The 24,647-nt window shown below is 47.8% G+C and overlaps 5 protein-coding genes across 5 annotated transcripts; 3 read left to right on the top strand and 2 right to left on the bottom strand.

Annotated features, from left to right (window-relative positions):
* Nucleotides 1-1,786: 1,786 nt before the first annotated feature.
* DFJ58DRAFT_717000 (uncharacterized protein) lies at nt 1,787-5,231 on the bottom strand (the record flags this gene model as incomplete). Its single annotated transcript, XM_041384293.1, is given in 13 exon segments — nt 1,787-2,484; nt 2,536-2,858; nt 2,908-2,957; nt 2,983-3,131; nt 3,191-3,567; nt 3,614-3,735; nt 3,755-3,763; nt 3,814-4,206; nt 4,274-4,306; nt 4,358-4,479; nt 4,549-4,763; nt 4,810-4,987; nt 5,057-5,231. The coding sequence occupies 13 exon segments, from the start codon at nt 5,229-5,231 to the stop codon at nt 1,787-1,789; spliced, it is 2,844 nt and encodes a 947-aa protein (XP_041242276.1).
* Nucleotides 5,232-6,455: 1,224 nt separating this feature from the next.
* On the bottom strand, nt 6,456-7,289 carry DFJ58DRAFT_729711 (uncharacterized protein; the record flags this gene model as incomplete). The annotated part of the gene is made up of 5 exons (XM_041385785.1): nt 6,456-6,524; nt 6,578-6,931; nt 7,002-7,013; nt 7,068-7,113; nt 7,237-7,289. The coding sequence occupies 5 exons, from the start codon at nt 7,287-7,289 to the stop codon at nt 6,456-6,458; spliced, it is 534 nt and encodes a 177-aa protein (XP_041242275.1).
* Nucleotides 7,290-8,883: 1,594 nt separating this feature from the next.
* On the top strand, nt 8,884-11,304 carry DFJ58DRAFT_662709 (uncharacterized protein; the record flags this gene model as incomplete). The annotated part of the gene is made up of 5 exons (XM_041382316.1): nt 8,884-9,127; nt 9,178-9,353; nt 9,392-9,619; nt 10,765-10,816; nt 10,871-11,304. Coding segments are annotated over 5 exons (1,134 nt in total), but the record flags the coding sequence as incomplete, so codon positions are not given.
* Nucleotides 11,305-14,504: 3,200 nt separating this feature from the next.
* On the top strand, nt 14,505-17,142 carry DFJ58DRAFT_795583 (uncharacterized protein). Its single transcript, XM_041390537.1, has 12 exons — nt 14,505-14,883; nt 14,916-14,949; nt 15,127-15,312; nt 15,372-15,450; nt 15,516-15,624; nt 15,672-15,731; nt 15,921-16,023; nt 16,050-16,148; nt 16,356-16,503; nt 16,579-16,734; nt 16,784-16,851; nt 16,930-17,142. Exons 1-10 carry the CDS (start codon nt 14,841-14,843, stop codon nt 16,651-16,653), a joined length of 936 nt encoding a protein of 311 aa, XP_041242273.1. The 5' UTR covers nt 14,505-14,840; the 3' UTR covers nt 16,654-16,734; nt 16,784-16,851; nt 16,930-17,142.
* Nucleotides 17,143-20,347: 3,205 nt separating this feature from the next.
* DFJ58DRAFT_704894 (uncharacterized protein) lies at nt 20,348-22,453 on the top strand. The gene is made up of 6 exons (XM_041383692.1): nt 20,348-20,705; nt 20,769-20,943; nt 21,008-21,133; nt 21,199-21,360; nt 21,420-21,822; nt 21,875-22,453. Exons 1-6 carry the CDS (start codon nt 20,496-20,498, stop codon nt 22,431-22,433), a joined length of 1,635 nt encoding a protein of 544 aa, XP_041242272.1. The 5' UTR covers nt 20,348-20,495; the 3' UTR covers nt 22,434-22,453.
* Nucleotides 22,454-24,647: the final 2,194 nt, after the last annotated feature.

Genomic DNA, 24,647 nt, shown 5'->3' with positions numbered 1-24,647 from the left:
GACCTTTCTAGCTTCCCACAGCAATTGTATGGACCAGGCCGCACATGACCAGTTGACCACCTCATGTATAGGCTGCCTTATCTTTGACTTTGATTGGTGGGCGTCGTGTATACTGGATTCGCGCGAAATGTTGTGGCACCAGGCCCCATTCCAGGAAATGATGCGGCTAGTAACTCACCCTTCCTTTGCAAGCACGCTTGCCTGAATCAACGAACATGAGGCTTGCAAATCCTTGGATTACGGCAGTGAGTGGATGTTCTGACTGATCATCTTGAATATCTTTGAACACGTTTACGCTAGATTCGACCGCCTTTGAAATTATCCTCGCACAAGAGTAGTTTCTGCGCTTGTATAAATCATGACAAGGGTCTCGGGATGGCGGGGAATTTCCGAGTCCATATCATCCAGAGTATCATCTCGATTGTTGCCTTCTTCGTATGCCACGTCCTCTCCATGTCTGGCTCATGCTGATCACCGCATGCGAGCAGATAGACGACACTCTTTCGCATTCAGACACTTGACTCCGGGCACGAGTCGCGATTTTTCATCTAGGAGTTTAACAAGCGCATTAGGTGATTCCAGTACATTCCACGAGTGCTGAGAGCACAAATTTCCTCCCAGTTCGAGCCATATTCATTAATGGCTTCAGACCACGTGCATAACACGGAGCGCCGGAAAATTCTGTCCTGTCTGCAACGTCAACCACGATGAGGGTACGATTTACTGCCAGTCCAAACCAATTGCATGTCTCTGACATGTCTCATCGTCATACTCCCCCATTGTACATAGTCCTTCGTCTCACTCAGCCAGTTTGGATTTCCATTAACACATTCTTGGTGGTTCAGTAGGCACTGGGCGCTTCCGACTTGGATAATAAGCGCTTTCAAGCTATGGCTTCCACGACTCAGCTCAAACTTCTCATACCAGACTGCATGCTAGTGTGCTCAGGCTGCTCTTTTCTGTACATGAAGCGTCTCTCGATCAAGACCTCAAAGTTTATATGCATGTGCGCTCCAGCCTGAGTGCGGCCCTCGTGTTCTTTAAGTGGCGCTAGCGTCTTCTCTTATCTTTTGAACGACCACACCTCGTTTCCACCCTCCATGTTCACCATACACTAGTGTTTCAAAGCTACTAGTATTCCCTCTCGACTATCTATATGGGTCAAATACGTAGGCTATGTCTGATTTTTTTTTGGTCACGAAGATTGACAGAAATGCATAGATGCACCGACAATGATGATACTATTCAAGCAGTGTAAATGAACGTATGTCTCATGTCTCATTGCCAGACTTACGACATTGATCGTGTGCCATCATGATGATACTATATATCTATATTACCTCTGCCCTTCGGTGATTGTGGTGGCCTCGAGGCCTATATAAGCGTCAGCGCTTGAATCTGGCTTATCTATCATGCATGAATGGATACACACACCTGTGGTTCCCACGTAACCAAGCTAATTAGACGTGACAGCTGGGCCTGATGGCGGGTCTAATTTGAGTGATATTTAGCTGTACGCACCCAAATGAATAATTGTTCAATAAATCCGGGTCTTTAGGGCTGCAGAACGTGCTGGATGGTGTAGGTACCTTCTGGGGTACTCGGCTATATCCGTCCCCAAGTATTGCCGCCGTCGGCTGTCCTAATCGGGCCACGTCATCACCAAACCTTCATGCTCGCTGTGCACAACAGCGAGCTCGAGTATCTCAGCAACACATGTACATATTTCAGCCGGACCTTTTTGCATAGGTAGTATTACATGTATATAATGATGTGCTACGTTGTTCTAAACATCTAAGGTCACCTGTAGGATACTCTCGAGAACGCGAGCATGCTCCTCACCATCCGTGTCAGCATTCTCATCATCCTCAAGCTCCTCCAGAGCATCATCCTCGCCTCCATGCACCATGCTAAGCGCATCAGGAACCAGCTGTGCAGGAATACAGACCATGGGAGAGCTTGCGCTGGCTCCTGGTCCTCGTTCAACACTCTCACCCGGCGTGATGGATCCTGTAAAGCCCTCCAGCATACTGATATCCTGCAGACGCTGATAGTGGTGTCCAGCAAACCGCGCGCGAATCTTGCGGTGCAAGGAAACTTGACGAGCAAGCCCGGGGTGCGAAGTTTGCAGCTGTTTCTCGCACTCTGTCAGGTACTGACTCTTGTCGTGTAGGTAAGTGGCTAGACGTCGGATTTCGATGTCAAGATGCTGTATTTCCTCATGGGCACGGCGCATCTTGAAAAATGTATCCATGGTCAGGCGTCCAGTGGGTGTTGCCCAAGGGTGTTGTGATATGTCTTGACGTGCGTCGTGGAGGAGATCGAAGTCAGAAAGAAAGGCGTATTCAACGACTTCCTCCCATGAAAGGGAGGGATGCGGGGGGCATAGTGCTCGAGCGGCAGTGTTGTACCTGTCTAGAGCCGTCCGAATAGCCGCTGACCATACTTGCAACGCCTTGCCAATATGTTTGCGAAGTTTGTAGCCTGACAATGCCATCAATAGTGAGTAAGACACAAGCAGCTATCAACACTCACCCGTCCCCGCTTGATTCATCTTCGAAAGTTCAAAGATTCGAGCAACAACCAGACCCTCCAGATGGTCCAGCGCACGCTGAAACTTTCGGTTTGCCACTAAACGACCCACATCTTTCCACTCCTGGTCTTCCTGTACCCATCTACGAGTGACGCCGAGCTTCGTTTCAAGTTCCTGGACAGCGTTGAGGTCCTTCTCGTAGTTTTCTATGGCATGCCTACGTGTCGTCTCGATCCTGTTCATTGACGCGATATCACGGGGTCTGAACTCTACAGTGCTTGGTGTAGTGACGGACCAAGCTGCTGTAGCAGCATCGAGGTCCTTCCTAAAAAATTCGTTAGTAGTCAGCGAGCAGACAAAAGACCTTTACTCACTTGCTACCTGATAGATTCACGAGCTTTTGCCAGTACTCCATCTGGATGGTCTCATGGTTCGGTTCATGACTCAACCGATGTGAGATAGGCCCGTTCCTCGGCCAACCAGGTGTCAAAGACACTCTCGTCCTCGACGCCAAGCTCGCGCATGAGCTTTGGCAGAGAATTGGTGCCGTCAGAGATGATGTGGAGCGCCTGCTTGTAGTTGTTATATAAAAATGTACCTGGATACAAAAAATCACATGCTATTCTGAGCACGCTGGTGATCAATTAAATGACTTACTAAGATTTGCATAGACCTCGTAATCATCGTTATGTTCAAAGTAATGTGCGATAGCTTGATGCCGGTGAAACACGCTCGCATATCGCACGGAGGAGGCGAGTGCATTCGACTTCGAAAAGGTCCGTTCACAGCCCTCGAGGTCTTCTAGCCCAAGGCCATCCACATATGTGGCGAGATGGTCGAGCTGACAGAGACGTTGATGGGCGTGTCCATGGAATGCACCGACAAGTGAGGTGTGATTAAGTTCCCGAGCGCGCTGCCCCAGCACACTGCGGCTGAGGGTGGTTTTGAATCTGCATCCTATATCATACCCACCTCCCAAGTCAGTGCCGAATGCATCGAGAAGCTTTGAAACGACCGCTAGAGGATACTTTGCCCTGAAACACAAGTCAGTAGCATTACACGTAGCATAGTATTACTTACTGTTCTCCACTTTGCACCATGTCTGCGATGACGAGAGAGAATCCATGGCGACAGACGGCCATGAATATCCCAGACTCGTCAAATACACCCCACATTTTCCTAGTTTTCTCGTCCTTCATGTTCTTCCACCAGCCAGCACACTGGATTGTCCTGAGTTTGAGTGAATTGCAAAGATTGAATTAAGATAACAAAATACTTACCTCCTCGTCATCTGCCAGCAGGTCAACAGGCGCCTCACCAGCAAAACTGTCCACGAAATCCCTTGATAAGTACCGGTCACCTCCCACAAGTTGCATCGTTGGAAGCTCGCAGGAGCGCTGAGTGTCGTCTGAATCTATGTCGATGTCTTCGATGCGCTGCTTCAACACGCGCTTGAGTGAGTCGTTGCCGTCTTTAGTGTAGAGCATTCTAAATTTCAAAGGAAGTTCATTAGCCAATTTGTATGTGCATGCTGGACACGCATGCTTGAGCCTCCAGTCTGGATCATGACGTCCAATAGCTGCGTGAACAAGCGTGTTGACGTTGGCGAGAATTTGCAGGTATACATCGTAAGCTATTGAGAATTGACGTGACAAATACGTGCGGAATTGAACCTAAGTCAAACGTGTCAATGGCATTATCGCACAGCAGCTGAGGCACTTTAGAATATTAATCACTCACCCCTTGTAGGTCACAGATTGTCTTGACGTATGCCTGAATAGAATAATGAGGATTTCATTGCCGCGCTATGCGGTAGAATTCCACAGCTTGCATTGTGAGTCCGGTCGTCGGAGAGATGGGAGAGCACAGGATGATGCCTTGATGAACGAGAGCGGAGGCGACAAAGGTGTCTGTTGGCAGTATGACCAAGGGAAGTTTCTCAGCACCTAAAATGTGTGTCAACAAGGTGGGCGCAGATCATTCATAGAACCATTGGACTTACGAAACATGTCCACGATATTGATTGTAATTGACCCCAGCTGCTTCTTCGTGAGGAGACATGCGTTTGTAGCATGCAAAGAAGCCCCGACTATCATCACCATTTGCGAGGTGCCAAGCCATGTAGGCCTCTCTTAAAGCTGACATCTGTTTGTCAAAAGCGTCAGTGCGACGCCTCGTTCTGTCCCGTCTTGTCCTAAAATCATGCCGATGAGAGCGCGAACTTGTATTTCTGGTTTAGTAAGTCTTTCTACATGTAACAGTGCTAATTAACTTACAGATTCCAGAAGTCGCCCAAAACTTCACGAGTGAGTTCATGAAACTCTCCACCTGCATGGCTAATGTCAACCATCTCTGACCCATCTAGGAGACCAAACCCGAAATCATGGTCGTCGGCTCCCTCGAAATCGTTGTCATCTGGACGACGCTCCCGAAGCGCTTCAAGCGCGCGTTTTTCTTCAGAGGTCAACACTATGTAAGTCCTCATCAGCATCCAAGACTATGTATTCAAAAATGACATCTTACCCGCCAGACAAGCCTTTTTGCGAGCAGCCGCGCTCACAGCATGTCGGGCGATTTTTTGCGGTCCAAGGATTTCACTCGTTGGTGGAACACCACGAACGGCACGATGAGAAACCACATGGCGTATCTTCGAGGAGGTAAGTCCCGTACGGTTTCGAGGGCGTCGTCCTACAGCCATTAATATAATATTTATTTTATATAAAAACAGATCCTTACCTGTCAATGCCTACACGTGACTGCACCAGCATTGAACACGAGGAAGAGAGTCCTGCTTGGAGATGCGCGAACATGAACTACAACTCTCGTCAATCGGAAGGTACGCACCAACATTTCATTTCTCGTTTCAAATAACTGAGCATCCTTAGGTTCAAGAGATCGGGTCACACGCACTTGGACGAACAAGACAACGCAGATCGTTTCTCGGCGCATAACAACTCGAACGAAGACTACAGGGGAGTCTACTGAGACTGAGACTGAGACTGAGAGAATGCGCACCACGGATACTGAGGTGAAACAGGTGATCACAGGCCCAGTAAGTTCATTATCTGGTTGTTGCACACTGTAATCTAACCCTTGAAAAAGTCGAACCTCCCGATTTTAAATGCACATGTTGAGGTGCAGGCGCAAGGTGGCTCAGAACCGCCCCCTTCCCCAGTATCAGAGTCTGGTTCTGTCTCCTCCGAAACGGCCATATTTGTTGTAGACAGCGCAGCAGTACCTCCTTTGACACCTACTTCCTCCCATTCAAGTGATGACTTATGGGCTCAGGTTGAGGACCTGTCGGCCCTCGTAGACAGATAGTGATAGAAGGATAGTTGGATGGCACTCGAGAGTGAATTTATTTGCATACTATGACTACATACTTGTTTGATCTATCTGAACATTGCGAATTTGATTGCTCACACTTGTTATCAATTGTCGCGACAGAGAGTGAATGAATTGTAAGAAACAGTAGTATATATGCATATGATAATTTCATGGGTGCGCGGCAATGAATACATAAGTGTATCTTTGATGGATCTCGGCAGTTTGGAGAAAGAGGCAGCACATGTGCAATTGAGCAACATTCGAGTACCAGCGGTGTGCCTATTGTGTTGGAATGGTCGAGCATCATTTGTGCAATCCTTAACTCAAGTTCAACTGAATTCTCAAGTCCTGGCACTACAACACAATTTTATGTTCTCGGTTGCACCACATATGATTGATACAATACATTTAGTTTCACTACCAGACGTACAACCCAAACAATGTAGACGTGATGAAACCCGAGCAGAAAGTGTGTATCATAGCGAACGCGTTCGCTATGACGTTCGCTATACATCTCTTGTTTGATATCAATACATTCAAGCATTTTCATTCAACAAATGAGCTATAAATATAAAATTTCGTATTGTAGGTATGGCTAGATCCTACTGTAACACCGTACTTCAGAAACCTTGGTAAATGGGACTGCAGGCGCGTACTTGTCAAGCTTGAGCTCAAAAAAGTCACCTCAATAAGTACCACTGATAACAGGTCATATACCTGGATGTACAAATCCTTCACCTGCTTTGGTCCCTTATTCGGCGGATGGTGTGCAAGAAACCGAAGGTTATGTAGTATTGTGCGCCCCTCTCCGACGTGGTCCTCGCACCGAGAGAAGAACTCATCAACAGCCCTCCGCCCTTTCTCCTGCGTGCGTGTAAGCGATTGATGAAAATTTTTCGCCCATGTAGTTGCAGGGCCCCATTCAGTTTGCCATCCAGCGATAGACGCGCGTAGTTCGGAAAGAGACGAGGGCGCTTTGGCTGAGATGTCATCACAACTGACGTCGTCCCCATCTGGAGATGATGCCCGTCCCTCGCTGGCATCTGAGAGTGGCGCCTGGAGTTCCTTTTGCTGGCGTTGCCTGTGGTACGGCAGATTGTGGTTAGCGGCCAGGATGCGATGTGAGAAGGCGAGGACGCACCTTGCACGGTTCCTGCACAATGTGTAAGTCACAAGAGGCAACTGAGCAAGATTTAAAAAAACTTACCTCTGCGAACTGTACTCGTGCCTTTTCACGTTGGATTTCACGGACTCTGGAAATACAATGAGTTATACAGGATATGGGAATACAATGAAGCATTGAAGAGGATCGTGTGGGAGGACTCTATGAGTCTAAGCTGCGCATAGTGCCTTGAGCGAGCTCGATTGAGACTTACTCAGGTTTAGAAAGCCAGCGGCATGTTGCCTCACACTGGCTTTGCTTCGGCATGTGTGCTGGAATGACGAGAAAGAAACAAAGTCAGTAGTCAGTGTATATGAGCGCACAATGTAACAATATCACTCACCTTTTTGTGCGACCAATGAACAGACGTTTCAAGCGCTGACACGCCAAAGCAGTGAGTTCAGCGAGCGAGTTGGAGGCATGCAATGAAGAAGGGTGAGTCAATGAAACAAGGATGATTTCGGACAAGTAGAAGTGCCGCCGGCAATGGCTCAAAGCGGAAGTACCGCCGGCACCACAGAAGCACAGTACTGAGTCCGCTGAACCCAACACACCCACTCACCTTAACTCGTTGCAATAACCATGGGTGGTGAGGTTGTCGAACGTCTTGGGCTGCAGTGTGGTATGTACTGCTGACCAGGTCTTTGTTTGATGTTGTTGAAACACTAACACGCCCTATCTTCAAGTTTCTAGCCTGTACTGATGGATCTGGGCCTGTTGACGGTATTGTTACAGTTGGTGGTTGCCTGCATATTCACAGGTACATTATTATATTTTGTTTCTGAATTTCCTTACTCACAACTGTCCTACATAGTACTAGCTATCAATTTGGCTTAATCATTTCGTCCCTCCAGGACCTCCACTCCACACCTATGTGAGTTGCATCACCCAATGTTGCTGTTCTAATGCTTACTCATTGACGCCTGCTGCAACCACAAAGTACCTTGCTTTACAGTCCCCCTGTAGTATGCGGCAGACATGCCTTGACGGTTTGCACGCACGTGATTTCCTTGGCCTCGCTGATGTGATCTAGGTAAGTAAATAAATTGTGATAAATTTATTGTCATTTTTCTTGATGTTATGACCGCGTCTCCGTGACTTAACTGACGTGCCGTGACAGGTTCTAGAAAATTTTGCATCTTGCCTTCGGACTATGTACGGCGAGAATTTTGTCTTCCCAAGTGACGACTCAAACTCCAATTGCAATGGCTTATCAGGCAAGTTCTTCTTCTGGTGTAGCCTTACAATTTTCTAATGAAGACCAAAGAAAACAACGAGACCCGGCCAGAATATGACCTGTACCTTCCCTCGCAGACCCAGCCGGAATATGACCTGTACCTTCCCTCGCATGCACCACATTTCCCATACTCATCCACGCTGACCCCGCAGCCTTTCAACACTCATTTCCCATACTCGTATGCACCGACCCCACAGCCTTCCAACAATGGAACCCTCTTCAATGGCACCATCGATTGGAACGACCCCGCCTTATACGCGTCACTCCCGTCTCTGTCTACCATTTTAGCAGGCCACTCTGACACTTCCGACAGTCATAATGCCATCCTACCTCCTACCCCTCAGAACGTCGTGTCAAACGGTGCTATTTCTCAGAATGACGTGTCAAACGCGTCACCCGCTATACCTCAGAACGGCGCATCAAACACATCACCCGCTATACCTCAGAATGGCGCGGACACCAGTATCCCAAGCCGTGACATCCTGGATACGACATCGAGCCAAACCACAACAGCAGAGGTCCCTGCTGACACCAACAACTTGTCCTGGGCTGCAAGAAATGCGAACCGTCCTGCGCTGACCCCCCCGGGGTCCACTCAGTGCGGCACAGAAAGCCCAAGCGAACGCGAGAAAAGCCTCCCGCAAGCTGTCTGCGGAACAACGCAAGGAGGCTGAAGATGGACTCTCCAGCGCAATTCAACGTCTACTGGTGGACGAAACTGAGAAGATCAATGCCATCGCTCTCGAACACGGCATCACTCAAGAGAAGGTAAAAAAACTTATGGGAGGTGAAAAGCATTATAAAGGGAATCACAACGTGCAACTTGCCAATGCGCTTATCCACGCGAAAGCGCAAGAAGTCAATGCCGGTCAGTCGTTTTCGTGATTGATCACATCATTTGACTGATAAAAATGACAGATCTACCTCGCGGTGCAAAACTTTCACTTGGAGAGATTCGAAACCTGGTGAAGGCAGATGACAGTATGCGCAATCTGACCGCCGAGGAAGAGCAGGAGTATATCAATCAACTTAACGAGCATCGCGCTCTTCAAAACATGAGTGTTCGCGCTACAAATACTGCAGCGGCACGTGATGTCCAGTCAACTTTGGGACAGTGTCTTCAAGATAGTAGGTTCACCTACAATCCCGCGTCTCCACCTTGCTAATGAATGTTCAGTTGGATAGTCTTGCAGTTCGAACCGGAATATATGCATGTCTCTTCGCCTCGCATGGACATGTATATGACACTACTCAGGCAACGTGGTTTGGGACTGACAATATCATGGATTTTTGGGAAGATGTTCTTCAGATGGAGGCCGACGAAATCACACGGAAACTGGAGCAATGGGCGTGCATGGCGGTGTAGAGACTCGCGTTTCTGTGGGCTCATATGGGCTCATTTTACGAATTCTGGCAACTGGCCTTTACTGCACGACTCGCACCATCATCCGTATGCGACTTCTATCTTGTTTCTGGTCATTCCACACACGGCGCGCGGCTTTCCCGCGAAACGCGCCATAGGCGCGCTACTTTCCCACACAACGCGCAGCATTCCCGCGCGCACTTAGCACATTTCTCTCGCACTTGTCGCCCTACTCCATACGCAACTTCTGCTATGTCTCCAGTCATTTTGCGCATACAATGCACAGCTCTCCTGCAAAGCACACCATAGGCGCAACACTTTCTCACGCTTTCGCGTTTCGCATTCCCGCGCGCGCGCTTTAAGCGCACTCCATCGCGCATCATCCAGGAGCATCCATCCATCATCCAACCAGTTCCTAGGTGTGTCCCTTTTCGTTATCAGACCATATTTAGCCTATTACACTTTGTATTTCGTTATGCACCCTTACTTTACATCACTTTACCTCACTTACATACTTAGAGCGCTCCCTATTCGGCTCCGAGCCCTGGGAGAGCGCTTAGGTAGAACTTACATACTTTCATGTTCGTTTTACGCCACCACTAGCTACCGACCACATCTTTCTACCACCATGTACTTGGCAGTTAGTTCCATGCAATGCATGCGTCCGTCGTCGTCTTAAGGCCCTAGCATCAGTCTAAAGCTAGTGGCAGTATCAGTATCCATCTATATCCGCGCTTTTCACCATATTATCGTCTCTCTACACTTGTGCGCTGCTCGCACTACCATCCCTGTTCTCCGCGCATTTTCGCCCCTTTCGCACTTTCGCCTTCCCGCACTTCGCGCATTTTTCGCGTTTCACTTTCCCGCGCGCGCCTTGAGCGCGTTTCTCGCGCTTACATCGCCCTTTTGTCGCCTTTGATCAGGGTTGATCAGCATCATTTCGTGGATCCTTGCTTTCTTTGCTTCCCTTAAGGGTCGAACATATCGCACGGCATATCAAGACCCAACATAGAGAGTGTTTGCTTGTCATCTGACTTGTGTTCACCTTTGTTGTGTTACCCACAGCGGGTCGAAGTATTTTTTTTCGCATCCTCATCTGCGCATGTACTGAGTCTTGCGCACTAGGCATCGACGAACGCGAGACGGTGCAGATTATGCAATGTGTCTGCACTCGCCTGCTTAATTCAGGCCTAAGTAAGTTTCTTTTCAATTTCTCGCTTGACGCAGTACTAACTGGCATTTCTATAGGGACTACAGTTAAGAGACGCGACATACGAATCAACTACGCAAACTTCAGTACCGCAATCAAGGAAAAACTCGGGATTGATCTGAGGGGTTGGCCTGATGGTATTCCCTTCCAATCCCCCACCAGTATCAACAACCACACCGCCCTCCTGAAGCTCCGTAATGCATTGAAGGATGGCTCCTGCCATTGGTTCCGCATGTCCCCTCAGCAACGAGAGGAACATAGCACTCTACTCGCTGCATGCCGCAAGAGAGGAGAGACTGTCAGGAAGCCTCGGAAGAAGCGTGCTGATGCCGGAGTACCCCGTAAGCGCAAGGGAAAGGAGAACGGGCGCCAGACTAAGCATGTACAAGGGTCTGGGTCATCTGCTCAGGCCCCGAAGAGCGCAGAGTTGGTGTACTCTTCTGATGAGGACACCAGCGAGGACGAAGCTTAGTTATCTCTTTTGTATGGCTTTGTCCCTTAGTATACATTACATCAATCACAAATTGCATTGGATACCTATGTACGAAAATCCGGCCCAAATCCATTGACACAATAGGGAGATACTCGAGCTCGCTGTTGTGCACAGCGAGCACGAAGGTTTGGTGATGACGTGGCCCGATTAGGACAGCCGATGGCGGCAATACTCGGGGACAGATATAGCCGAGTACCCCAGAAGGTACCTACACTATCTAGCATGTTCTGCAGCCCTAAAGACCCGGATTTATTGAAACAATTATTCATTTGGGTGCGTACAGCTAAATATCACTCAAATTAGACCCGCCATCAGGCCCAGTGAAAACTGGACATGGCCAGAAACCGTTTGAGATAGCGTAGAATATTGTTTAGACATATTATTTATCCTTGTAATATGGTATAATCTTCAATGACGTCATCGTCTGTGCGTCACATCAACATTGCATTGTAAAAGCATTGTGTCCACATCGTAAAAGCATTGCATTGCATCACAAAAACATTACATTGCTTACTTGTAGCGCATTGCTTTCACTCGACAACTCGATCGCACGCACACCATTTACATTCACGCGCACACATTACCTCGTCACCCAAAGTACATCCCATTGTAATATCGCCCGGTTCTACCCATCTTGCTTCGTAACTCTATTTGGTGTAACCGGGGGGGCAAAAGGCATAAATAGGAGGAACTGGCAGAGCGAAGGGGTGAGTGAAAATTGGTATGTTTGATTCAGGATCTTATCTGAGTCGAGGTTCTCATCATTTGGTGCAGCACAGCGTATCCTCAGCTACCCGAGGCTCCCTCTCTACTATCTACCAAACTGATCACTTGCCGATAAAATTGTAAGTTTCATTCTCATAGTATCTTCTAGCTTATAATATAGTGTATCAGCCTACCTATGCCAGTGGACTACACTTGTGTCTGCAAGAGACACAACGGTAGTCGTCCCCATTCTGTCTCTCGTGCTGCGTGGTACAAAACACTTGCAAGCAGCTGAAACCAAGGAAGACAGGGCCGCCATTCGTGCTGGGAATCTCTCCCTCGACTACATGCACAGATTCAGGCTCACGCTCATGACCTCGGCAAATCTTCTTCAAGCTCTGGCCCTTCTCGAAATGCCGGAATCAACACATCAAGTGGCCAGTCAAAAAGACCCAGCGACTCTGAGGTAGCCCAAGGGAGTTGGAAGCGCATACGAGAAGGCCACCAGGATGTCCTATCATCTCCAGGTGAAGGGCATTGCAGCCAAGTTGACGAAGAAGACCTCACCATCAGAGACGACAACTTTGAAGAGCAAGGGGAGGGATATGATAATTCTGATGGACAGGGTGATGGGCAAGATCGCGACTTTGATAGGCAGGGCGATGGGCAAGATCACGACTTCGATGGGCAGGGCGATGGAAGATTTCATGTTCAGGGACTTAGAAACAAAGATTTTGGTGCACAAGGATGAGAACAACCTACCGGACCCGCCTGACTGCCAACCTAACATTCAGAGAGAACGACCAGTCATAGATATCGAGGAACTTGCACAACGAGCGGTTCTTGAAAAGATCAAAACAACTATGGAGTTCATTCTAGCACTGCGGTCTGCATCATTAGATGACCCTGTTGCGAAACTTGATGAAGAGGCCAGAAGTAATTTGCGGAACCCCCCTCGCGAACCTCCAGACATCATCAATCCCATCATTCACCATTCAATTTCAACTTATTATGCTCTCGAACACTCGGCACAGACTGCTTATGAACGGATTCGTGCTTCGACAGCGCGCACATACCCTGATGTTGATGAGATGCCCAGTTTTCTATCGGATTGAACGCATGATCGCCGAGTACACTGGCGTTGAATCTATAACTCATGACATGTGCCCAGACACATGTATCGCTTTCACTAGTCCATTTGCCGACCTTGACCACTGCCCTATCTGCAACAAACACCGATATGATCAGATCAAACTGCAGGCCAGTAGGGGTCATAACAAAGTTGCTCGGAAATTCCACACTATTCCCCTCGGACCGCAACTTCAGGCCCTTTACCGTGATCGCGAGGGTGCAAAATGTATGCGATATCGCGCTGAACGTACCAAGGAACTGTTTGATGAACTTCGCACATCAGGGGGGTCCATTGAGACATATGATGACTTCGTCATGGGAAGTGATTATCTCAATGATGTTCTTGAAGGCAAGATCGGCGAGAATGACATTGTCTTGATGATTTCGATGGATGGTGCCCAACTCTACCAGAGCAAGGTATCGGATTGCTGGCTGTATGTCTGGGTTATTATGGATCACGCTCCCGATGTTCGATACAAAAAAACACATGTCCTTCCTGGTGGATTTATCCCTGGCCCCAACAAGCCGAAAAATATTGATTCGTTCCTCTTTCCTGGTCTCCATCACCTTGCCGCACTTCAGAACGAAGGCCTCTCCGTTTACGATGCCTGGCGTGACATCATATTCTTATCACACCCTTACCTGTTTCTCGCCACCGCTGATGGTCCCGGTCTTGTATACTTTGATGGCATGGTTGGTCACTGTGGCAAGAACGGGTGCCGTCTGTATTGCGGTGTGATCGGGCGTCGAAGCAGCGAGGGACTCATTATTACCCTGTCCTTCTTTGTCCGAACAACTTTCATGTTGCAGGATGTGATCATCCTGATGTTGATGTGTTCAACCTCCCTCTCGCTGCATCACACAACTATGCTGCAAACCTCCTCCATCTCGTATCGTCGCCTAACCAACGTCAGTACGACAAGCGAAAGACAGAGACTGGCATCACAAAACCCAGCATTTCTCCTTGGTCTTAATCCGTCCTCATATGCTACAGGTACCAGTTTGCTTCTCGACCGATATCATGCATCTCGCTGGGCGTGTTAAGTGACTTACTACTTTCACTCTGGCGCGGAACGAATAATTGTTAGCATATAATCAAGTGTAACTAGATTTTCAGTTTACTCACGACGGGTCCTGGATTTTGAGGCGTGAAATTTATTTCATAGGTCGGCCACCCAGCAAGGAGGTTCTCGACATCCATGACGACAATGTTGTCCTGGAAAAGTACATTGTCTGTGCAGCTGATAATGTTGGATGAAGCCATTGAAGATGTAGATGTACCGGAGGACTGAAGAAAAAAGACTTGGAAGAATTTCGATGGCCTTGTTGTTGACTAAGCTCAAAGTCATTATATGCGCTTTGATTCTGACGTCAAATATCCTCAACCCTATGTGTCTCTTTCATTATAACCATTATGACATTCTATACCCCCCATGTTCCTCAATATCGCTTTTCTGCTGATGCCAGTTCCAACATTGCACACACCACCTCCATTGCATTTGGGTCACACTCGGCTTGCATCAATTGCATGGCCTTGAATATTCTCCTGGATTATTGGATCCAAATGACAGCTTAGAGCATCAGGACGACTCTTCCTCTTTTTCAGGTGCGTCACTTTGAATATACAGGGCAAATGTTCAAACTTGGCTGCACTGATTCACAATATTAGGGGTGGATATATGCAACGCGGGAACACTCGCATTGTCGCATTACAGAATCGTGGTCAATTCAACTTCAACTTGAGCTCGTTCAAGCCAAAACTGCATTTTCAAAATCGATTATCCTAGAGTGGGTTATTTTTCTGGATTCATGCTGCTTAATTAACTTTCTGCTTTGACAGGGCAGCCTTTCAGGAACTCGCTCGTAATGTCCAGCTCGTAAATGCTGATCCTATGAATTTCATTCACCAGCACTAGCATATCTCCGACGGCACCTCCCAAAAAACAGCTCCCCCCGATCGATAAGAAACGACTATCCCGATGTGCTATTCTGGACACGTGCGGACTGGGATAAATGGCAGACGACATCACAAGGGCTCAAAACAGAAGGGAAAGCGCGGACCTGCAGCTTCCTAGAAGACGAGAATGGTGAGCCAATTACAGAAGAATCACTTGACACCATCCGCAAAACTATTCGTGGCCTCTGGTTTGAGTTCGCCGTCAAAGGACTTCTTGCAAACCTCATGGAGCAAAACGATTACACTCGACTAGAACGCTGTTCCACAGCATCATGGAAGAGAAGCACCCTCTTTTTAGATTCGCAATGGACGGCTGGAAGTTGGACTTATTTGTGCAGCACAGCCTATCCTTCGTGGCGCAAGAACCATCTTGACGCCGATTGGTAATCTCTTGAAGCAGTCAAAGAAAGTCAAAGAAGAAGACAACGACATCAACTACCGTCGCGGTACAAAGCGAACTTGCAGCCCTGATTTTGAGGGCGGCAGTGCTTTGAAGCGCGTGAAAGGTATTTTTATCATTTTATCTTTGGCGCATATACTCATGTTTACTAAGTAGCTGAGTCTGTGAACCTTTTGACCACAGTCAAAGGCACATCCGCTCTCATTGTCAAAGGTATTGTATTCTTTTATCTGCAAGCATATACTCATGTGTATTTTCAGGCAATCTGTTAGCCCTCTCACTGTTGAATCCGAAGGTATGGTCATATGTTTTTCGCAAGCGCATACTCATGTGTATTTTTTAGGCGAATCTGTTTGCCCACTTGTTCTTGAGTCCCACTCAGACAGCACTGTCGAACCCAAGCCAACACTCGAAGACACACCACCAGCGCTGCTAGTAGCGTTGCGAGTCTGGCACCTGTAGTGTCTCCAATACCACCCCCCGATGCGAGTCTGGCACCTGTAGTGTCTCGATACCACACCCCGATGCGAGTCTGCCATCTGTAGTGACTCCAATACCACCCCCGTCACCCACAGCCGAGAAAGAAAACCAACCACCGACTCATGGCTGCATTGTTTTGACGAATCCCCTGTAAGTACTATCTACTCCATTTACACGGTATTACTAAACCACAACCCATCTGTAGTATGGGTTTGACCCGTCGGGCCATTGGTGAAATCAGCTGTACCGACAAGCGCGACTGTACCGACAAGCGCGACTGTACCGACAAGTGCCACTGTGCTGGATACCGCCAAGACCATTTTAAGTTTGAAGCTGGACTTGCCGTCCACTTCAAAGACCCACGGTCCCCACAAACATTCCTCTCGCGCCTGGTAACCCTGCTGCACTCCCTCAGGTGAACGATGCTCCTGCCACTGGGACTACTTCATCTTCGAAGAAGCCTGCAAAAATGCGGCCAGGTCCAACGAAGAAAGGGCGTAAGCATGTGCTTTCTCATTGAACGGATTGGTGCTTATCTAAATTGCATAGGAACCTTTGTGCCTTGCGCTGGCTTAAACAGGTTACACCTGGTTCCACCAACGAATTCAATGCCTATTATTCTACATTGAATGAGGCGCAGATCCAGGTATTATGACACTGATTCACTACTATATCCTTTCATGGATTCTACTAACACTTTTGTCCGCAGTCTTATGATAGGGAGGCTGGAGAACTGGTAAGTACAACTTTGCCACTCCCATTATCGTGTTGCTGAGACTTGGTAGGAAAAGGCAGGGCGCTGGACGAAGAACAGTGATGTCGTCGACGGTCTCATGTATTAGCTTGCCTGGTATCGCCTGCTGGTTGCCTCCCGATTGCTTGTGTTTGCTTGTCTCCCTCGCCTGTCCACATCATTCCTGTTCTTTCGCTGTCGCCTGCTGGTTGCCTCCCGATTGCTTGTGCTTGCTCATCTCCCTCGCCTGCCCACATCATTCCTGTTCTTTCGCTGTCGCCTGCTGGTTGCCTCCCAATTGCTTGTGCTTGCTCCGGTTCCGCATTATCATTATTGTCCTATATGGCCCTATCGTGTGTTTTATGATCGTGGACTGAAGCATTTGTACTAGTAGATTATAGCACAATTGACTCGAATACAATCGATTTTGTCGTACCACGCGAACTGAACCAAAATGTGGTGAAATATGCTATGGATATTCTTAACATACCCTACAACATTCGAGAAGATATCAACAGACGCGAAATATTCTATTAGTCTCCACAGCGAGTCTCCTGTGGTGAAATATTGTGCTTCTAAATTCGTCATATTCCACTCGATCTCAATGGTTTTGGCCATGTCCAGTTTTCACTGGGCATCAGGCCCAGCTGTCACGTCTAATTAGCTTGGTTACGTGGGAACCACAGGTGGATACACATGTCCACACCTTCAAAAGAGAGCCCAATACGGCCATGTCCCGCTCTCAGGGGGTGCATAATCTCGTGTTTCGAGGTTCTTAGGCGACGCTGACGGTGCCACGGCCATGTCCTGCTCTCAGCGGGTGCGTGATCTCGTGCTTCGAGGTTCTTAGATGACGCTGACGGTGCTACGGACATGACCTGCTCTCAGTTTGAAGTACGTCACTCGTCTGCTTGACTTGTTGCCGCTTGTTGATCCCAACACGATCAGGAAGTGTTTTTACGCCGTGTTCGTGAGACCTCGGCTACGTACCCCCAACTAGGTCATGTCCCGCCCTCACATGGTATGTGATCTTATCTTTTTGGATGAATAGTGAACACTAACTCTTTGATTCTACTAAAAGACAGTGTGTTCCTGCACATTAAGCAATTTCAGAGCATGTCTTTGTACTGATTGTATGTAGCATACAGCAACATCAAGGATATCGAGTAAGACAGTGATCAAGATGAAGAGGGAGATGGACTGGAAAAAGACCCAGATGACGTGCTTTGGTAGCAGCAGGACGTGGACAGACATGGTTTCCAAAATTGATCTTGTCCATGGCATATCAAGAAAGCCATCTTCTATGTACGGCCTTCTAAACCTGATTGCTCATATCTATTTAGCCCCTTGTAACATCAACTAAATGCCACGACGAAAATCCTAATGACATTCTCGTTTTGCCTGCAGAGCACGTGTGCTCCTGATCACTTGATTAACGTAAGATGATTAGTTGACCAGTTGACCACCTCATGTATAGGCTGCCTTATCTTTAACTTTGCTTTGTAGGCGTCATGTGCACTGGATTCACGTGAAATGCTGAATCACCAGGCACTACTCCTGGCAATGAAATGGCTGGCAATTCACCCTTCCTTTGCGAGCACGCTTGCCTGAATCAACGAACATGAGGCTTCCAAATCCTTGGATTACTGGAGTGAGTGCATGTTGTAACTGATCACCCTGAATATCTCTTAACATGTGTACATGAGATTCGACCGCTTCTGAAATCATCCTCGCACACAAATATTTTCTGCGCTTGTGTCAATCATGGCAAACAGGTCTCAGGATAATTGAGAATTTCCGAGCACTCTGTCATCCAGAGTATCATCTCGATTGTAGCCGCTTTCTCGTATCTATGTCTGGTTCGCGCTGATCATTGCATGCGAGCAGGTGGAAGATACTCTTTCGCATTCACAGACACTTTTGACTCCGGGTGCGAGTCACGATTTTTCATCAAGGAGTTTGAAAAGCGCATTAAGTGGTTCCAGGGCATTCCGCTTTCACCAGCAGTGCCAGCGCAATTTATCATCCTCCCGGCCTGAGCCGTATTCATTCATGGCTTCAGACCGCGTGCATAACAGGAAATGTTGTCCTGTCTGCAACGCCAATCACGAGGAGTGTACAATCCACTGCCAGTCCAAAGCAATTGTATGTCTCTGATACATCTCGCCGTCACTTCATGCATGTACAATAGCATGGCAAACCCAGACACTTTGTGTCATTGATGACTATGGTAGCATTCAGTCTGAAAGCATCTAGCCGATCTCTTTCTACGGGATCTGGAGCAGCGAGGGAGATTCAAAAACAAATGGGAGCTTGAGAGGACAACTTCATCGACGAAGAGTGCATTCTAGCCGATGATGTATGTGTCATTCATAGTGAATCTTCGTAGCATTTCCCTGCATTCAACATGATAGTGAGAAAATGAGTAAGATTGTGTCAATCCCTTGAAGAACCGTCATGATTCTGAACATGGGGCACAATTTTCAACTTCTTTTACCCTGCCATTACGATCACTATGCGCTCGGGCTTTGAGACGCTGTATTGCTTTGATTAGTCTCTTCCGAACCAGTTTCAAGCATCCGAGTGGATTATGCAGGCGGACTCACCTCTCCTCAAGATGTCGCAGGCCCTACTAGGAGCATCCTCGCCTGTGCTTTCCTCATTCCCACCACCTAACCCTTATTTCCCTGATGTCATCACCTCGCCATTTGTTAGAGGCTCCCTTCAGGATACAGCCGAAACCCTTGAAGCTTGAAGAATCATAAAGAGAGGGACTGCGGGGAGGTGTAAAAAGATGACAGAAACTTGCTATATGATATAGTGCAGTGCATCATCGTCATGAGGTAGTGGATATGTCTGCCGCTATCTCGTTGTCGGTCGCTGGTTGTACAACCACTGGAGATACTGAGTTGGCCAAGATCGTGTCAAGTCTGTATCAAATGCTACGTGTTCTTGTTTGGGCAAGAATCATGGCGATGGTGAGGAAGGTGAACATGATGTGAAGTAGAGATTGAGAGTCGAACGAGCGGAGGGTGACTTGGAGATCTTCCATGCGGTGGAATTGCGGAGAGCCTATCAGTGAGTCACGGCTGAACGCTGTCAAAAATGCACTGTTATCGCAACCTCAGAGGTGAACAAGAGCGAACCGAGAAAAATTGCGACATTGCACAACTATAGCGAGTAAAGGATGGTGGGGTACTCGTGTCATCCGGGGAAAAAATCGTCGAAGGCGAGTCCGACAATTTACCGAGTTGATGAGCCAAATTTGGTTCATGAACTTTATATAGGAATTGACTGTTTTCCTAATTTCCTTCGTCTATTATTAGTCTACGACCTCTCCGAGTCTGGACTCCTTGATCATCCCAACTACGGTCTTGGTGCGGCCTTCGTCACTTCATGAATATTCGCCCGTGTCGGGGCGCGCCTGGCACTCGGCAGTGCAATCCTGTCTGCAATTTCACTGCCATCGGTGAATATAGTACAGCATCAGCGCTTGAACCCAGTGGCCTGCCCTTAAAGCCTGAGAGAGCAGGATGAACAGACGCCATGTCCTCAACTTCACCATCATGATGACCCTCCTGCCCTGCGCTGTCCTCTTATGCATTCCGTTTGTTTGCGCCAGTCTTAACGATACCAGTACCCATACACTCGATGCTAGCAACTGTCCATCCTGCAACACCAGAACCTTGTGGGATATTCTCTTGAGCTGTGGCTTAACTTTGTTTGCGTGCACATGGACTGCCGTCCATCCGAATATCCCGGGCATGGACGAGGGCAAAGTGGCCATTACCTCCCGTCGTCTATTCATCATGGTTATAGCATTGATCGCCCCAGAACTCATGATCACATGGGCCACACGGCAGTTTTTCAGCGCTCGTGATGCTGCAAAGGATTTTAATGCCAGTGCGTTTAGTATACAATTTACCACAACCCACAGCGATGGTCCAGTTACATTAGAGAGCACATCTCCGGTGGTTAGTAATGGTCATCTAGTGTTGATTGCCCCAGAACTCACGAGCACACGGGCCACACGGCAGTTTGACATCCATCTTGAGGCTGCAGAGGACTTCAATGACTCGGATGCGTTTAGTGCACAAAGTACCACGACCCACGGCGGTGATCGAGATATATCAGGGAGCTCAGCTGTGTTAGTCAGTGACGTTTCAGAAGCAAATAGAAGTTCAGGCGCTCCTAAATATGCAGAGTTTAAACGTCAGTTTATGCTTGGACTCCTCTTCGGTCAGGCAGGACTAACATGCAACCGATGCCTTCACAGGACAGAGAATAAACAATGAGTCCTCTGGGGATGATCCATACATGTCAGAGAGCATATCGACATCGCTTGGTGACATTTCGGAAGCAAATGTAAGATCAAGCGCTCCTAGACTTGCAGAGATTCAAGGTCGGTTACATCATCCTTAGAATTTTCAGTCAGGCAAGACTAACGTGTCACCGATACCTTCATAGAATGGAGAATGACTCGTCGGTTCTCCGGCGCTGATCAACATATGTCAGAGAGCATAGCGCCATCACTTAGTGATATTTCAGAAGCAAGTGGAACTTCTGGAAGTTCAACTGTTCCCAGGCCTGTACTAGTAGAGCCCGGGCCTGTACTAGTGGAGTTTAAAGGTCAGTTACATGCTCGGACTCTTCAGTCAGGCAGCACTAACACGTAACCAATTTCATAGGATGGACAATAACCCATGGGTTCTTCGCATGGATGGGTGGATTTATGCTCCACGTCAATGGCAAGCCGCGAGCTACTCTTACTCCCATTGAACTCCTGGAGTTTGTTAATAAGGGATCCGTGGACTTACCTGTCATCACAGAGGCAGAGATAGAAGATCGAAGTAAGGGTGATGGACTATCCAAAGGCATCGCCGTTCTTCAGTTGGTGTGGTTCGTCGCCCAGCTTGTTGCCCGTTACATCCAGAACCTTCCGATAACCCTACTTGAAATTGACACTTTGGCCGTAACTGCCCTGACCTGCATTTCCTATGCTTTGTGGTGGAAGAAGCCTAAGGATGTAGGATGTCCTTGTATTGTTCATCTGAAAGCAACTGCAACTCTGCCAGGCCGGTTAGCCTATGAGTACGTTGTCAATATCGTTGCCTGAAATTGTTCTGATTCGTCTGTATTCTAGCAATAGAGATTTTCTTGATGATGATTCCTCAAGCTTCAACAGAAGCCGTCCCTCTGAGTCCTACTTGCGGATGAAGAGACATATTCTCTATCCCTTTGTCTGTCTCATGGGCATTAGTGCAACACCTTCCCCCCGTGCTGCCCGTTCTCGTCGTGCTCCATCTCTAGGTGGCTACAAAGACGGCCTGAGTGGGGTACTGACTGGGTATCGTGTTGGTAAGATCATACTTCTCATTGGATGTTTCAGTGGGATGGCGTTTGGAGGGATACATTGTCTCGGTTGGAATTACTTTTTTCACAGTCACACAGAATACATATTATGGTGCACAACTTCCCTTGTGGTAATATGTGCACCGGTAGTTATTTTGTTTGATGCCCTGGCAATCATGTATGGCTGGGGGTTTTGGATGATATTTGGATTTATTCCTGGACAAATAGCCTCTTTCATATACATCGCTGCACGCGTTACGCTAATTATACTTATAATTCTGAGCTTACAATCGCTACCTACTGGTGCATACGATACAGTAGCTTGGACCAGGTTCATTCCACATTTGTAGTTTTATTACATTGATGTAACAGGGCATGATAACTTACCTGATGGAACGTTATTGAAATCGGAAGTGCGAGGATGATTTGGGCAAGTTCGAGCTACCATTTGACTTAAATAACACACGAGCATCACGATATCTTCTCTAGTGATAGGTTTAATGCGAAATGAACATCAATGAACACGAATGTTTCCATCGAAGTGTGACAGCGACAAAATCTAGTTATGTACTCGCGTGTAATCGAGGAGTGATATGTACATGCAAAAAGAACAGTCCTGAAGAGTTTACGAACACATGTGAACATCACACCAATCTACTTTGGCAAAGTCTATCAGTATGACCCTGCAGACATGGTGGGTCGAAAGGAAACTCAGAGGCTCACGGGTAGGGAAGATGTGCGAAGAAGGCATATCTTCCACCAAAGACGGATGCGCTTAGGAAGTCGTCACCGACGATATCAACATGGTGATGCTTCACATAAAATAGTCATGCTCATTTGACGACGCGTTGGTCCAGTGTGGACATACGTGAAAGCGGCCGTGGTCAGAACCTGGCTAAGTCGTCCCCGCGTATATTTAGAGACTGGAATGTCGAGGGGTATGCCCGCGCTCGGGCCAGTGCTTCAAAAAACGCCAAATGTCAAAACTGATGAGTTTGCTTCTTTTCCGTTATTCCAACTGCACAAGCAAATGAGTGGAGCGGGTACGTGCTTCTGTTTTACCAGCTCTACAAGTGAAATCTGTTCATTGACATGAGAGTAACTGTGGGGCTAAATTAATGTGGGCCCTCCTCACAAATAAAGTTGTGACATGCGACGCGTAAAAGTTCTGCTGGCAGTGAGCAGGAGTCACTGGCTCAATTTCTCACGAAATAACCAAGAGATAGGCTCCGCATAAACCATTCCGCCAAATAGAATCCTGGCCAAAATACTAAGCGTTGCTTTGCGACAGTATAAAAGAAAGTCATCTCCTACCGTCCATTCCACCCCAGAGCACCTCAGCAGTTCACACCACCTCGCACGAACAATGCGTTTCTCCTTCCCCACCGTTATTGTTGCGCTGGCAGCATCTATAATGTCTGTCAGTGCGTGTCAGCCAGACGGCGAGAGTTGCACCAAGACCCGTGACTGCTGCAATGAAGAGAGTACCTGCGTTCTCATTGTAAGTAGTAGTAGTTTTCGTTGCATCAGATTTTCACCTGACGACTCACCTTTTGCGCCCTGTAATATCAGCCGACTGGTGCTCAAATCTGCTATAATCCTGGCGATGAACCTTCGAGAGGAGGCCGGTAAATTTTCACGTAGCAACATAGTGGTGGGTTGTATTTCCGCTTCCCCATTGATGCTGTTATTGATCGAATAATATACAGTTCGCTGTTAATTGAGAAATAAATAAAGGCAATGCCGCAACGAGAATGAAGTGTTTGCGCACTCGTTGGTTTTGGTGTAAACAGAACCCGGCTTGTCATCCGAAATGGTTTGATACGCCATCTTCGATCCAGCCACATACATGAAAGGTTGGATTAGGGACGATCAATGTTACAAGACCATCTTTTGTAAGGCTGGCAATGAGTTCAACAGGGAATGATGATCAATACAAGTAGGCAGAGTAAGCACGTTTGAATGCACTGAGTTGTAGTTGGGACGTGAGACGGAGACTTTCTGAGGATATCAGACATGCTTGGAGCGGGGAGAATACAGGGTGTGAATGGCCAAACTATATACATTTGCGCGTGGCTCAATGATTGGATGTTGTGATTGGATGTTGATACAAACCTTTACTTAGTCATCCATCCAGTCTCGATGTGCTCCGATTACAGATGATTCCCAGTCCGTGCGGCATTCAGAATGGCTTATGTCGGAATGCTGGCCACCATTCTATGGTAAGCTAGTAACTGGTGGGCATTAGCCTTGGACGGCGCGGCCATGTACAGTGATCTCGCTGTAGAAATGGAAGAACCGAGTCAATGTAGGTTCGTACCATCCACTTTAAAATATGGCAATGAAACATGCATATTATTGATGGCGCCTCCATCACCACAGCACACGCTAACATACCCATGCGGTTCTGTGCAGTACGCAGCAGATAACTGTCTGATACATTGGGAGCCTGGCCAACCCTCGCAAGTGCGCGTGTCCATCGGACGTGTTCTTCCTTGGGCCCGAGGCTCCTGAACATGGTTTGTTCTGTCCTTTGACTGAGTAGATACGTCAGCCGTCGGAGC

Source organism: Suillus subalutaceus (assembly GCF_016647625.1).
Source record: "Suillus subalutaceus strain FC151 chromosome Unknown DFJ58scaffold_77, whole genome shotgun sequence".
NCBI classification, from domain to species: domain Eukaryota; kingdom Fungi; phylum Basidiomycota; class Agaricomycetes; order Boletales; family Suillaceae; genus Suillus; species Suillus subalutaceus.
This window is presented reverse-complemented; position numbering and strand designations above follow the sequence as displayed.

Coding starts and splice junctions, on each gene's coding strand:
- DFJ58DRAFT_704894 (XM_041383692.1), top strand. CDS start 20,496: ATGGACGAGGGCAAAGTGGCCATTACCTCCCGTCGTCTATTCATCATG. Junction 20,944..21,007: donor TAAATATGCAGAGTTTAAAC/GTCAGTTTATGC, acceptor ATGCCTTCACAG/GACAGAGAATAAACAATGAG. Junction 21,134..21,198: donor TAGACTTGCAGAGATTCAAG/GTCGGTTACATC, acceptor ATACCTTCATAG/AATGGAGAATGACTCGTCGG.
- DFJ58DRAFT_795583 (XM_041390537.1), top strand. CDS start 14,841: ATGCAACGCGGGAACACTCGCATTGTCGCATTACAGAATCGTG. Junction 16,149..16,355: donor ATTGTTTTGACGAATCCCCT/GTAAGTACTATC, acceptor TCCACTTCAAAG/ACCCACGGTCCCCACAAACA. Junction 16,504..16,578: donor CGAAGAAAGGGCGTAAGCAT/GTGCTTTCTCAT, acceptor TGGCTTAAACAG/GTTACACCTGGTTCCACCAA.